General features: G+C 45.3%; 1 protein-coding gene and 1 pseudogene across 1 annotated transcript; one reads left to right on the top strand and one right to left on the bottom strand.

Moving 5' to 3' along the window:
* Positions 1-239: 239 nt before the first annotated feature.
* LOC146648979 (uncharacterized) lies at positions 240-7880 on the top strand. Its single transcript, XM_085387539.1, has 13 exons — positions 240-406; positions 1788-1856; positions 1954-2064; positions 2194-2319; positions 3377-3518; positions 3610-3663; positions 3744-4132; positions 4568-4721; positions 4797-4852; positions 5010-5078; positions 6350-6467; positions 6740-6847; positions 7295-7880. Exons 1-13 carry the CDS (start codon positions 308-310, stop codon positions 7651-7653), a joined length of 1854 nt encoding a protein of 617 aa, XP_085243665.1. The 5' UTR covers positions 240-307; the 3' UTR covers positions 7654-7880.
* Positions 7881-8995: 1115 nt separating this feature from the next.
* LOC146648978 (EOLA-like protein) lies at positions 8996-10043 on the bottom strand (annotated as a pseudogene).
* Between the last annotated feature and the right edge of the window lie 3161 nt (positions 10044-13204).

Genomic DNA, 13204 nt, shown 5'->3' with positions numbered 1-13204 from the left:
GCTCATTAGGGGCGGAACATTTTTATAACATTAGTTACCATAGGGCATTGGAGCGTGATGTCACGGGGGTGGGCGTGGAAAGGATTTTGGCCTGATGCGCCATATTATTTTGACCCCGAAAATGGCGCATCAGGCCAAAATCCTTTCCACGCCCACCCCCGTGACATCACGCTCCAATGCCCTATGGTAACTAATGTTATAAAAATGTTCCGCCCCTAATGAGCATTTGAGCAGCCAATCAGAATCATCTATGTCATGTGATCATGAGTACAGCAGCAGATTGTTCTAGTGAGAGTTTCGAAGCACCATGGATGAAGGTAAATGCACCTTTCAATTGTTTGCCAACCGCCAATACGACTGTCAGAAAGAAAGAAAGAAGAAAGAGTTTGAAGGTACCAGCTCTCAGGTATGAAGCTAACTTTCAAAAGTTACATGAGTACAAACAGGTACCTTGTCGGGTTTTTTTCGTTTGCTTGTTTTTGGTTGGGTTTTTTTTTTAACCCTGTCCTGTCTGGCTGTTTTTGTGGCACAAATATAACGGTGTAGAGAAAGAGTTAAGCGCGCACGGGCAGAAATGTTGAGAGCGCCAGCAACACGTTGTTAGCGAGCGCAAATGCAAAAACCGAGCGAGAGGGGCTGCTGTTGTGTGTGTGTTAGTGATGGGTCGTTCGCGAACGAAATGGCTCTTAGAGCCGTCTCTTTGACGTGAACGACGGGAGCCGGCTCCTTATCGCGAGCCGTCACGTGGTTTTTTTCTCTCTCTCTCTCTCGCTCTCTCTCTCGCACGTTTTTCCGCTTCACTCTGCACGTGGGCAGAGGGGGGGAGGGGCGGTAGTTACTCTCAGTAGCACAGGAACAGCCAGAGGGAGAGAGAGAGAAAGAGAGCCAGGGATAGAAAGGTATAGTAATCATCCACAACTATTTTCGGTTGCAGATGATAAAGGATTCAGAAAGTTTATTCATGCGGGCCCATATGACAGAGAATATACATGTTCTTTTTGTTTTCATATTATAATTTATATTTAATTGTGTTGTGGTTTGCAGTGTTTTGTGTTGTTTTCACTTTAAATTTGTAAAAGGAAAAAGATGAAAATTTAAATAGTTAAAAGTTGAAATGTGAATAGTTGATTTTTGTATTATATGATTTATTTATTACATTTTATGTGGATTTTGCAGCAAAATTATCCACACCCACCGCCGCGCTATGAATTGTGGGATATATGGGACCACGAAGCGTGCACCGGACCACGCTTGATATTTGGGGAAATCGACGGCGCATTTGAAGTACGCTTCGAGTTGGGACAGTCGTCACGTGGCGGTGACGTAATCGCACTCAGAATGCGTACTTCAAGCGTGCGGTCTCTGAATTGGGACACAGCCCCAGTCTCCATTTCAACTTGTGTTGAAAGTGCGGACTTCAAATGATATTCTCTTAATTGTGTTAATAGGCCACGTAAAACCAGAGTTATGATTCGAAACAGTACAAACGGTGTTTTCTGAGGACAGCGCTACCAAACACTCTCCGTTGGCGACCAAAATTTTAAAAACAAAATTAAAAAAAAAAAAAAAAGGATGCATGTCTGCCATTACCTGCCAAAACCGGAAGTAACATAATATTTTGTGGGAAACGTAGTTTTTCCCCTCAGGGCCTTGATGAACCTATACTGGTGGTTTTAAGTTATGTCTGACATATGTCTGTGCAGTTTCTGGGATGCTTAGATCTCAAAATGCACTGTTGGAAATTATTTTATTTTCTATGTTTTGTTTTGTTACTTTTCTAAAAACAGATGGTGATCTTTTCTAAAAGCGATAGGACAGGTGTGGAGGAGAGTGAAGCAAGAGAATGGGTTCCTAAGGTGGGCAAGAAAAATCCAGCTAAGTTTCTGTAAATATGTTGTTTTCAAACATCCATGGAAAATGAGCAAAATATATATTTTTCTGCTCTAATAACAGTCTGTGAGCTCATCTGAAGATGATGGGACAGATGACTGGAAACCCACACAGGATGAATCTGAAGGCTATTCAGAAGAGGAGGAAGAACAAGAACGTAAAAGGATTCCTAAGGTAGCCATGAAAAACAAAACTGGGTGTCCTATGCCACAAAGAGAGGTGAAATTCATCCTCAGTTTCACTGCTTCCACAATCAATCCATCAAAAATTAGCCAAACATATTGTTGTCTTCTCTTAAAACAGATGGTGGCAGCATCTGAAGAGGATGGGACACATGATAGCAGACCCACACAAGATGAATCTAAAGATGATTCAAAGGATGAAGCAGAACATTTGGGACAAATGATTCACAAAGTGGCCATGGAAAAGGTAAAATTTGTCCTCTGTTTCAATGCATTCAACAAAATATGTCTTTGTATTCTTCTACGTCAGATGGTCAGCTCATATGAAATATGCAAGGAGTAAAGGTATTGAAGGTACATGAGTTTAAATACCTGGAGTCAAGCATCCAAAGCAACAAGCAGTGCAAGGCCAGGCAGGGGATGGCAGGGCTCAAGATGCTAAGATTTTGTTTGGGAGTGACCAGAATGGAGAAGATTAGAAATGAGTGCATCAGAGAGACAGCTCATGTTGGGTGGTTTGGAGACAAAGTTAGAGAGGCAAAGCTGACATGATTTGGACATATGTAGAAGAGGCATAGTGAATATATTGTTCCATATGGAGCTGCCAGGCAGGAGGGAAAGAGCAAGCCCTTAGAAGAAGTTTGTGGATGTAGTGATGGAGGATATAGATAGGGTTGGTATGAACGAGGAGGCGGCTATGGATAGAATAAGATGGAGGCAGATGATCCACTGTAGTGACCTCTAAAGGGAGGAGCCAGAAGAAGAAGAAGAACTCAGCTTATTCGAAGAGGATGGAACATGATGGGAAACCTCCACCAGATAAATTCAAAGACAATTCAGAAAAGATGTGTTTGAGGAAGAGGTGAGTTAGCTGCAGTCCATTTTTAGTGAGGTCATGAGGAGGAGTAGAAAGCTGCAGTAAATCTAATGATCGTGCTGGTGTATGTATAATACCAGCAGTGAGTTCTGAGGACTTGGACGGTCCAAAAACTATTTGCTAACAAATCAGCACAGGCACTTATAGTGGTGCACTATTACAAAATGCTTTTACTCACAAATAGTGGGCTAAAGTTCATTCCTTCCCGTTTGATTTGTTTCTAAAACCATAAATACCAACATGAAACTGGTTTATAATTTTTTTCTTCTTCTTGCATTTCTGTGTGTTATATGTACAGGACAGGGAAACGGCGATGAGCTCATTACGATTACAACACCAAATTCCAGTTGTTACATAACAAATCTGAACATTACATCTAGATGAGCTAAAGTAACCTTGTTTTTCTTTGTCGATCATCATTTTTCAGATGCAGCAGGCCTATGTAAGCCAAGACAAAGCAATGACTGTGAATAAGAGTTCAGAAAAAAGGGTGATTCACCAAACCAGATGCTTGAAGAGGCTCACTTTTCATCAGTCAACTCTCTTTGAAGACACGATACCAAGATCTGGTAACTGGAAACCAGCAGCTGTAGTAAAAATACACAAATTCAAAGAACTTTAAGGTGGAGTGGTATTTATTTATTTCTCATATGGTCTTAGATAACAACAAGAAAGACCAAAGTGGAATGTCATCTGCAGCAATAATAACCTCAGGTAAATATTAACATTATATTGCACAACATGAACAATGTTAAGTTAATCAGTAAGTAAATGATTATTTTCTTAAAATAAAGAACAACTGGAGGAGAAAGAGATACAAGAAGAGTCTCTGGAGAAGATGAAGAGTGAAGACAAAGAAGGGAAGAGAAAAGAAAAAGTACAGCAGGAGCCTCTGGAGAAGATGAGCGGCAAAAGGCAAAGGAAGGAAGAAAAGATACAGGCAGAGCCTCTGGAGAAGATGAGCGGCAAAAGGCAAAGGAAGGAAGAAAAGATACAGGCAGAGCCTCTGGAGAAGATGAGTGAAGGGGGAAAGGACTCTGAAAATAAGGTGCAATTTATTCCATTGCTCCCAGTAAGCCCAAGAAATGCCTTATTTGAGGGCTTTTGCATTGTATTTGTTTTTGAAGATCCCACAATCTATACATTCAACAAAATATGTCTTTGTATTCTTCTACGTCACATGGTCAGCTCATATGTATGGAACACCAGGACTGCCATAATGAATTAATTAAATACACCATTAGATAATTAATTAAATGTGGCAATAATTAATTAAAGAGAAGATTTAGAAGAAGATTAGAAATGAGTGATGATGGGAAACCTCCACCAGATAAATTTAAAGACAACTGAGAAAAGATGAGTTTAAGGAAGAGGTGAGTTAGCTCCAGTCCATTTTTAGTGAGGTCATGAGGAGGAGTAGTAGTGGGTTTCGTACACAAGATGAATTCAAAGACAGTATATATATTCAAAGAAATATAAAGGTCAAATCAAAAGTAGTCAGAATTACTAACAGTACTGCAGATAATTTATTTTCATTGGCATTTGTAAATATTAAGTAAGAGTAAGACAAAAAATAAAACTTTTTTAGTAGTTGTATGCGTCTTCTTTTTGTGTACAGGGGGCGTTCGTGAGCAGTGAGTTGCCGCAGAGGACAGAGGAACGGCAACAGGTTGCTGTCGCCTCAAAGTCTCAAAGGCATCACTATGTCAGAAATGGACACAAGTGTCCCATATGTGGACGTGTATATGCTGACTTCATCTACAGTTCACAGGGTGAGTAACGTGATCCCGCTGTGACACGCCTCCCTGCAGCAGCCATGTTGGTGACTCTGTCTCACATTATTTCAGATCAGAGTTTCCAGACCTCCGGAGTTTACAGCGCCACTGAGACCTCCACCAATCAGGTAAGAGCTGACCTCTGCCTCTGTCTCCTGTTAGTGTGATGCAGGTCAGCATAATGTTGCACATGAAAATTGGTTTGAAATTTGCACGTGTGAAGAGGTCATGTGATCAGTGACCCCATGAAGCTGTAATCAGTCTGTTTCTATTTTATTTTGAAAGGATGAGCAGGAAGGAGGCGTGGCTGACTCTCCCACGAGATCAGACGTGAACTTCAGCTACAGCCAGCAGGTACGTCCCGCAGCGTAGCTTGAAGGTGACATCATCGCGTGTGTGACAGCGGTGCCAGGGTAGCTCAGTGGTTGGCGCTGCTGCCTCACAGTCTGAGCGTCTCGTTTCAGACCCGGGGAAGTTCAACTTCCTGCTTCAGACTTCAGGAGAATATTGTTGCGACCGCGCCACAGACTGCAGCTGCCATCTCTGCTCCGCCTCGTCTCGGTGGGCGGCGATAAGCTGGACAGAGAACAGCTCTAAACATTGTTCGTCCAATCAAAAACCTGTACAGCAGGCCTAAAGCGCCTGTCCAACGTCATCCTCCAGAGGTCGCAACCTCTGAAGGTAATGGTGCTTGGACTTTGAGCACTTCCTGTTCCTGTGACGCGCCGAGCTCTCTTCTTCTCTTGGTTTTGGTCTAACGGCAGTCGGGACAAAGTCTGAGTGTGTATTTCCTGTTTCTGTTCAAAAACATAAACGCATTCATTCCTTTCTTCATACGGGAACAGGGATATCTGCATCTGACTGAAAGGAGTATTCCTTTTTCTCTTATGTCCATCACACTTTTTCTAGGATAGACTACTTGACTAGTATTGCATGTGCCTGTGAATACCGTGCCATAGTTATATCAGACCACGCCCCTTTAATTCTGACTGGCTATGCCTGACTTACCTAGAACAGACAGGAGTTGGCGTTTTAACCCCACACTACTATCTGATCAGTGTGTTGAGCAGTATGTGTAGACTGCAGAGTCCTCCAGTATTACTTCAATTTGGGCATCCAGGTAAGAGACACCTGAACAGTAAACAGCAGTCTTTGAAGCGGCGCTGACAGGTGAAGGTGAGACGCCTGAATGAACTCACGGAGCATCACAGAATGTTGATTCTGTTCTGGACGTTTTCAGTGGGAGAAACCTTTCGTTATCATCCAGGTGATCCTTCAGTCTCAGCTGACTGCAGGTTTCCGACCTATAAACGGGACATAATGACTGAAACTAGCTCAGCTCCTCCACTGGCAGATCTGTTTTAGCAGCAGAAGTCTGAGTGCACCTGAGTCACTTGCAGGTGTGGTAAACATCTTCCAAGGGCACTCTGATCACCTGGGTCCTGTGGAGGTCATGTGACTGGTGTTCCTCTCCTTTAACCTGTGGCTGCCGTTTCAAAGAGACACACGTTTCCTTCAGGTTCTTTGAATGTTTATAGATGATTCTGCAGGTGTTTCAGGTTCAGGTGATGACATGATGCTGTGAATTTGTCATGTGACCGTCATGTGACCATCTGTCTCCTCAGTGGTACCATCAGAGCTGCTGGAAGCAACAGCAGCAGCTGTATCCCGCCTCCTCACCTGAGACTGCCTACCCCTACCAGCCCTACACGCCCTACCTGGGCCAGGAGCCCCCTCTGCACGGTAAGAGTGATCGGTTCCAGCAGGTGGTGCTGCACTTCCTCCACCTGTATACAAAAGATGCAAGTTTCATCTTTTAGCTGAGCCTTCACTTCCGTAGCGAAGCCTTTCACAATAAAACAGTGCGATCAGGTAGGAGGCAACTGTGGGGAACACATGACTAACAGGAAGATGTGTGCAGTGATGTCATTACAGCATGGATGGTCCCTCAGGTGTTTTAATTTAAGCTCCACCCCCTTTACTGTGACTTGATCTGTCCCATCTTCCGTCCCCAGCTGCCTCCCAGCCGTTCTCTGAGACTGGGCGGATCTCCCATCAGCCCGCCAGCTCCTACCCAGAATCCTCCAGGTCTGCAGATGGACAGACAGAGGGACGCAACGGCGGTCAGTACTTTACCTTTACCTTTGGAGTGCACACGCTGCCAAAACAGGAAGTGTTTGTCAATAAAACAGTGTAGAAGTGCCGGAGGTCAGCAGGTCTGTTGGTGAAGCTTTACAGCTGCATAATGGTGAGAGTGGCGCAATGAGGACGGAAGGGTGGGGCAAACCCTACACCATCCAGCTGTCACATTCCTGTACCCAATGACTACTGTATTGTTATTAAGGTGAAATTTGACCGGATGAACATAGCAAACAGGCGTGGCAACAGACAGGAAGTGCGGTGCAGTAATTCTGGAGTCAGATGAAGGCAGAAGCACAATGGGCCAATTGCAGGCGCTGTTAGTCATTGGTCAGGTCACATGATTAGTGTGCCTCCACATTAAAACCCAAATTTTCTGCATTATAAATGAATTTACTTTGAAAATAAAGGCATGTGGTTTGTCTCCTCAGGTGTCTCCATGGAAAGCTCCTCCTCCATCAGTCCTACTCCTCCAGGCTCCGCCCCCTCCTCTGCTCTCCTCTACCCAGATCAGTCGCCCCTCCCTCCTCTCCCACTGCTCCACCTGCCATATGAAGCTCCACCCCCAAGCACCTACCTGACTACAGCCCCTGCACCTCCTCTTCCACATCCCGCCCACCACCCTCACCACTCTTCCTACCACCCATACAGGCCAATATCGACTGGAGGCCACGTTCTCATGTTGTTGGATACATTGCTGCCCCGCCCCCTCACCACACAGACACACTCTACATCCCACCCACTATGTAACGTGCATATTAGCTCAAGGCTAAAACCCCTTTTGTTTTGAATTAGTGGTAACATTATTATGAACACTTTTCCTGCAGCAAGACTTTCAAAATTAAAGTTAGGATTTAAAGGTAAATATTGGCTGGATGTTAATGGATGTTGCTGTTGGTTAAAATTCATGTTGTGACAGCCAATATGAGGTGGTGGGTGTGACCAGTCCCTATTTGTGGAGGGATCTTTGTGTTGATGTTTTGTTTTTTGGGTTTTGGGTGAATAAAGTTTGTTTCACCAGCAGATGGCGTTTTTGCTTCATCACATGACTATTGTCCAGCTAACAGTCCCAAACATCAACTTCCTGTTTTTTATGCTTTGAGCAAACAGGAAGTAAAATAATAAAGCCAGAAAGGTGCGATTCTCCACAGGACGTGAGAGATGGGGATCAGAGGGGAGTTACAGGTGATAGGTCGTCATCTCTGGCGAGGGGGCAGCGCCTCAGTGTGTCAGTTTGAGCTCTCAGGTAGAAAACTCTCACCTGTGCAGGTTAGGGGTGAGTGTGATTCATAGCAGCAGAAAATTTGAGAGCTTTGGAGGCTGACTCTGATTTTCTTAGTTTCCATGGAAACTAAAATCAATAAAGGCATTTTTTTCCATTACAGCTGCTGTGACACTGAAGTTCAGTAAGTAATCTGATTACACTGAGACAAAGGTTGATGGATGTTTGAACGACTACTTTGTCCAGACCTGTGATGAGCAGCGAAGCCTGAGACGACTCCCCCCACCCCCACTGAGTCGCCTGTTGTCATTTTTAAACCTTTATTGACACAGGAAGTGGCGTCACAGCCAAGAATAGAAACGCGGTGATGGAGGGACGTCCCTCAGCCCAGGAACTCTTTATCTGGATTTGCTTATGGTGACATCATCATTCGGGATGAGCTCACGTGGATGTAGCTGCTCCATCCACCGCCGCTTGTTTCATAGAGAAAAGCGCCACAGGTTGTATGAAAATCTGCAGATGGCGTGTTGACTCAGCCTGATACATGTTTAAATTATACTGTATGTGTATTGATCACTGTGGGTTTTTATAGATCTGATTGGTTAACGGGTGCTGGTTTCATACCTGCTGATAAGTTACCATGGTAACTTTTGATAGGAAGCACCTTCAGAAAAGCCTGAGTTACGTGCAGTTACCTGGATTAGAGGTCGGTTTGTGTGCTTATCCATTTGTTTTGTTGATGGAACCATGAATTCTGCAGTTTACCATCCTCTGGTTTAGTCAAAGTCCTGACAGCTTCATGCTCTAAAACCCTCCAGTGTGACTGAATTACAACAATTCTGCACAGACTGTTTTCTAAAACAGCGAGAGAACAATGAGCAGAACAGCAAGCATAGCAAAATATTACCTTTTAATTTCAGTGTAACATACAGCCGCCTGATAACAGCACCACAGGTAGGTTATTTACACAAACACTGGACGTTTGGAAGGTGCCCTTATTAACCCACCGGCAACAGTTGCCGTTTTAACCCCCACACATCAACAAAATTAAACATACAGTCAGTAGGACAAGTCTAAGGAGTGAAATGCATTCACTTATTTTGCTGCGAAAAATCTGGGATTAGACGGGTTCCATCATTTCAAAGAAACAAAGAACTGGACAGGTTGGACTTTTATCGAGCTGCTGTGAAGCCTCTGGTGCTCCGGGATGACGGCCCCAGGAGCTCAGATCATTGGTCTGACCCCCACCCCACCCTCAGAGATGGAAGACCTCGCTCGACCCCAAAAATCAGGTGTGCTGATGACATCACAGTGACCTGATCTGAGGTCAGCGCCACCGCTCTGATCACAGATCAATGATCAGCTGTAAAAACCAAAGTACTATGACAGAGAAGTAGCTCCAGCATCGGCCTCAGTGCCCGGGTAGGTTACGTATGTGTTGTCACGGGAACAGTTTTGCTGGGATCTCTATGGTCCAGAGGTCGCGACCTCCCAGAGCTCTCAGTGGGGCCTTCAGCCAGCGAGGGTTGGACAGGTTAGTCAGGTGCTTCTCCTGCAGACCAATCAGCACGGCCGACTGCTCCAGGCACTGTAGGTCCTTCCCCTGGAGGGAGGCGGGGCAAAGCCAGGTCTGGCCCACATCCACCAATCCTAAAAGAGACCACAGGGTTCGTTCAGGGATGTGTAAATGTGGCAGAGTAAATAGTGATTCTAACCTGCCACCACGCCGCGGCCGAACCGCTCCCCGGACTCCAGAAGTGCCTCAATCTGTCCATCCCCAGCAGGCCGCTTAGCACCGCCCACCACTCCAACCCCTCCCAGTCACGCTGAGCCACGTGGACCGCCAGCGTCTGGTTCTCCAGTGGAGCGAGCAGCGGCCTCCAGCGGCTCTCCACCGTCTTTACCCCGTCCAGAACCAGGCCGGCATACGGCTGCCGGTGTTCCAGATCTACTGGCGTTTAGATCAACTGGCGTTGGTCGAACAGATGTGTGGCAGTCTTGCGTTTCAGTAGCTCCTACCGACAAACCAGCAAAAAAAAGCCAAATGTGTCATCTGTGACACTTGTGAGGTTGTCTCAAACACACTCCGTCAGTCTTGATGCTGTTGAACAACAAAATGTTTAAAAATGTGGCGAGTTTACCTGGTGATATCCTCGTGCGCCACGCGATCGCGAAAACAGCAAACAATTAACACCACGCCGTTGTTGTTCACGGGACAGCAAGAGTAAACGATCGGGAGACTCTTGTCGTCGTTATCGTTCCCCTCGCACGGTTTATTTCTCCGAATTCAGCGTTTTTGCTTCACAACTACAGCGTGCAGTTTACTTTGTGCACTAACATGGAGTCGAGTCAACCAGCGCCACCTCTGGCCAAGTGCCACAGCCTACAGCCAGATCAACCTGTGACACACATCTGCACCACGTTTGAATTCGTGTCATGCACATTTGTACCTTTCAATTGTGTCTGTTTGTGCGTCATGCAAATAAACCTTTGGAAAGAATGAAATGATATCATATATTCCTTATTGGCCTACATTTGTACAAAATTCCAAATTATATACACAAAGTCATAGAAATCACCACTCCAATTGGTCATCATGATTTTAATATTCTCTTTTTCCATAACAATGAAATACACCTTGGACAAATATGACACATCAATATTTCATTAGTGTTGTCACATCACATCCTGTAAGCATCGTCTGTCTGTGTCTTTTCCCTGAAAATGAATATTTCCAGCCAATATAGGCAATTCATCAACATGGCTGGAGTTATATACAGTCTGTATAAGTGTGGTTAATCTAATGAAGATTTGTAAGGAGACGGCAGTTACTGTGAATTCACAGCAGTTACACAGTGATTAGTAATAAACAGCCAGTGAGAGTGAGTGGATATGACTGTTCCCACCACTAACACATGACCATAGGCCACTACTAGATTAACTTGTGACACATCTGCACCTGCTGCTATGATCATGTGGCGAGACGAGGTTGGGATATAAGGTAAATACTCTTCAGTTTTAAAGAACGACAACGCCACCCTGGGAATTTCACCCAGAGAATACTGGAAACAACACTAAATCACCAAAAAGGCACTTGGGTTCGCTATACTCAATCCAGAGACGAGGTTCAATAATAAACAAACAATTTATTAATAATTATTTAAAACACCATATAAAAGCACAATCATAAATATTCAAGTACAAATATGCTTAAAAGGGTATTCAGAGCTGAGGCTTACCAGTGGAGGGGCAGGGATGCCACACACAAACTAAAGAAAGAAAACACACCAACACACAGGTGCAACACACTATCACACTAATAAACTAAACAAGGCGGGTGTGTACACTCAAGGGATCCCACCACCAAGGCACCCTAGTCTCCTCCACGTCGGCACTCCGCATCTGAATAAAAGAAACAAAGAAAATTTTAATATATTACAACAAACTAATGTGTAGCACCGGGGGATAACCCAACTGCAGGACCACACTGGTGATCTACAGCTAGAAAAAGGGCCTCCCACCAGTGGTGTAACAAAAATCCAAACTACAAATCAAAAGCAATAAAACAACATACAATCTGGATAAAACTCTAAAATCTGGAGCAAACGGAATCGCCGTACTGCTCCAACTTGCCGTCCACACGACGAAAAGTTAACAGTCGATCAATATGCACGCCAGCTGACTCCGATAACCGGCATGCATATGGCCGTTGTCCACGCCGACGTCCACTGTAAAAGCCGACAGCAGCAGGGAAAGAATTCTCACAACGGGAACAGACGGTAAAAGCACAGCAAGGCAAAACAGCAGCACTTCAGTTCGCGTAGCTTGGCGCAAAACTAAGGTCCACACTTCCAAGTAAGCCGGGTCATAGAATATAAGCAGAATAGCTCAGAGGAGGCTTCTATAGCTACGACCAGCCGCGATGGAGACTTTAGAGGAGTAACCCACAAACGATCTCTACCACACCGAGGAAGTCAGGTGACCAAAAAGGAGATCACAGGCAAGCAATGCAGAGACACTCAAATGGCCACTATTTATACCAGCGCCCCCTAATGGGCCAGGCTGAAAGTGGGTTGGACCGAGGGATAACATTCATCCTGCCACATTCTACCCCTCCTTCTTGCATCGTCGCCCCGACGATGAATTACAAAGACACCCAGATTAGTCCCAAGGCCTAAAAAAATGCAGAGACAGCATGTACCCTAGGCTCAGAAATAGAGTTAGCAGCCCCTTGTGCCACCTCCCCTGTTGGTCTTGGGAGATGATGGATGTTTGAATGCTGGCCAGCTGTGGACCGGGTTGTTTTTCGCACCACCACATTTCTTGTATCAGAACTCATAGAGGGAGCAGGAAGAGAGCTAGATGGAACTGGTGCTACACTCGGAGTAACCGTACAAGTGGCTGGGACATCGGAAGTTCGGTCTTCTGGCCGGAGCAACAACTCAGGGCTACTTGGAATCACTGCCACTGGGCTGTAAGATGGTGAAACATTTACTTGAGGAGCTCCTACGCTCAGGAATAACAGGTCACTGTCACTTGATGAGTCATGTCCTGGTTCTGGGGAGGATATTTCTGGGCCACGTGGGCTACTGCTTGGAGCAGGCCCTTCTGATGGTGTGGCTGCCGTTATCACAGCCTTCAACAAGGTACGATGAACATGCTTCACACTGCTGGGATCATCTGCAGGTGCAATGGTATATACTGCCCCACCTCCTTTAGGTGCCTTCAGGATTCTATATACCACGGGTTTCCATCGATCTTGGATTTTACATCTCCCTCTTCCACTCAGATCGCGCAGGAACACCAACTGGCCGTCGTTCAATGGTGCCTCTTTCACCTTTTTATCATGGTGCCTCTTTCTGCGGTCGGCAGCCAATTGCAATCGTTCCTTGGCTCCTTCATGTACAACCTGTAGCCGGGCTTGATGCTCCTGAATCCACTCGTGCACATCTCCACTGATGGGGTCCGGTACTCTGCCCAACAGAAAGTCCACTGGCAACCTGGGTTCTTGCCCAAACATCAATAAGAATGGGGTTTCCCCAGTAGCCTGATGGGGAGTGGTATTATAACAGTAGAGTAACTGGGGCAAACATACATTCCAGTCTCTTTTTCTGGATAC

Source organism: Rhamphochromis longiceps, linkage group LG17, assembly GCF_057381845.1.
Source record: "Rhamphochromis longiceps isolate RC_006_pf linkage group LG17, R_longiceps_female_GT1.1, whole genome shotgun sequence".
In the NCBI taxonomy this organism is placed as follows: Eukaryota; Metazoa; Chordata; class Actinopteri; order Cichliformes; family Cichlidae; genus Rhamphochromis; species Rhamphochromis longiceps.
This window is presented reverse-complemented; position numbering and strand designations above follow the sequence as displayed.

Bases quoted from the DNA above. Each gene is read 5' to 3' on its own strand.
- LOC146648979 (XM_085387539.1), top strand. From the start codon at position 308: ATGGATGAAGGTAAATGCACCTTTCAATTGTTTGCCAACCGCCAATAC. The intron at 4,853-5,009 runs GTAAGAGCTGAC...TTATTTTGAAAG, and splicing joins CTGAGACCTCCACCAATCAG to GATGAGCAGGAAGGAGGCGT. The intron at 6,468-6,739 runs GTAAGAGTGATC...TTCCGTCCCCAG, and splicing joins CCAGGAGCCCCCTCTGCACG to CTGCCTCCCAGCCGTTCTCT.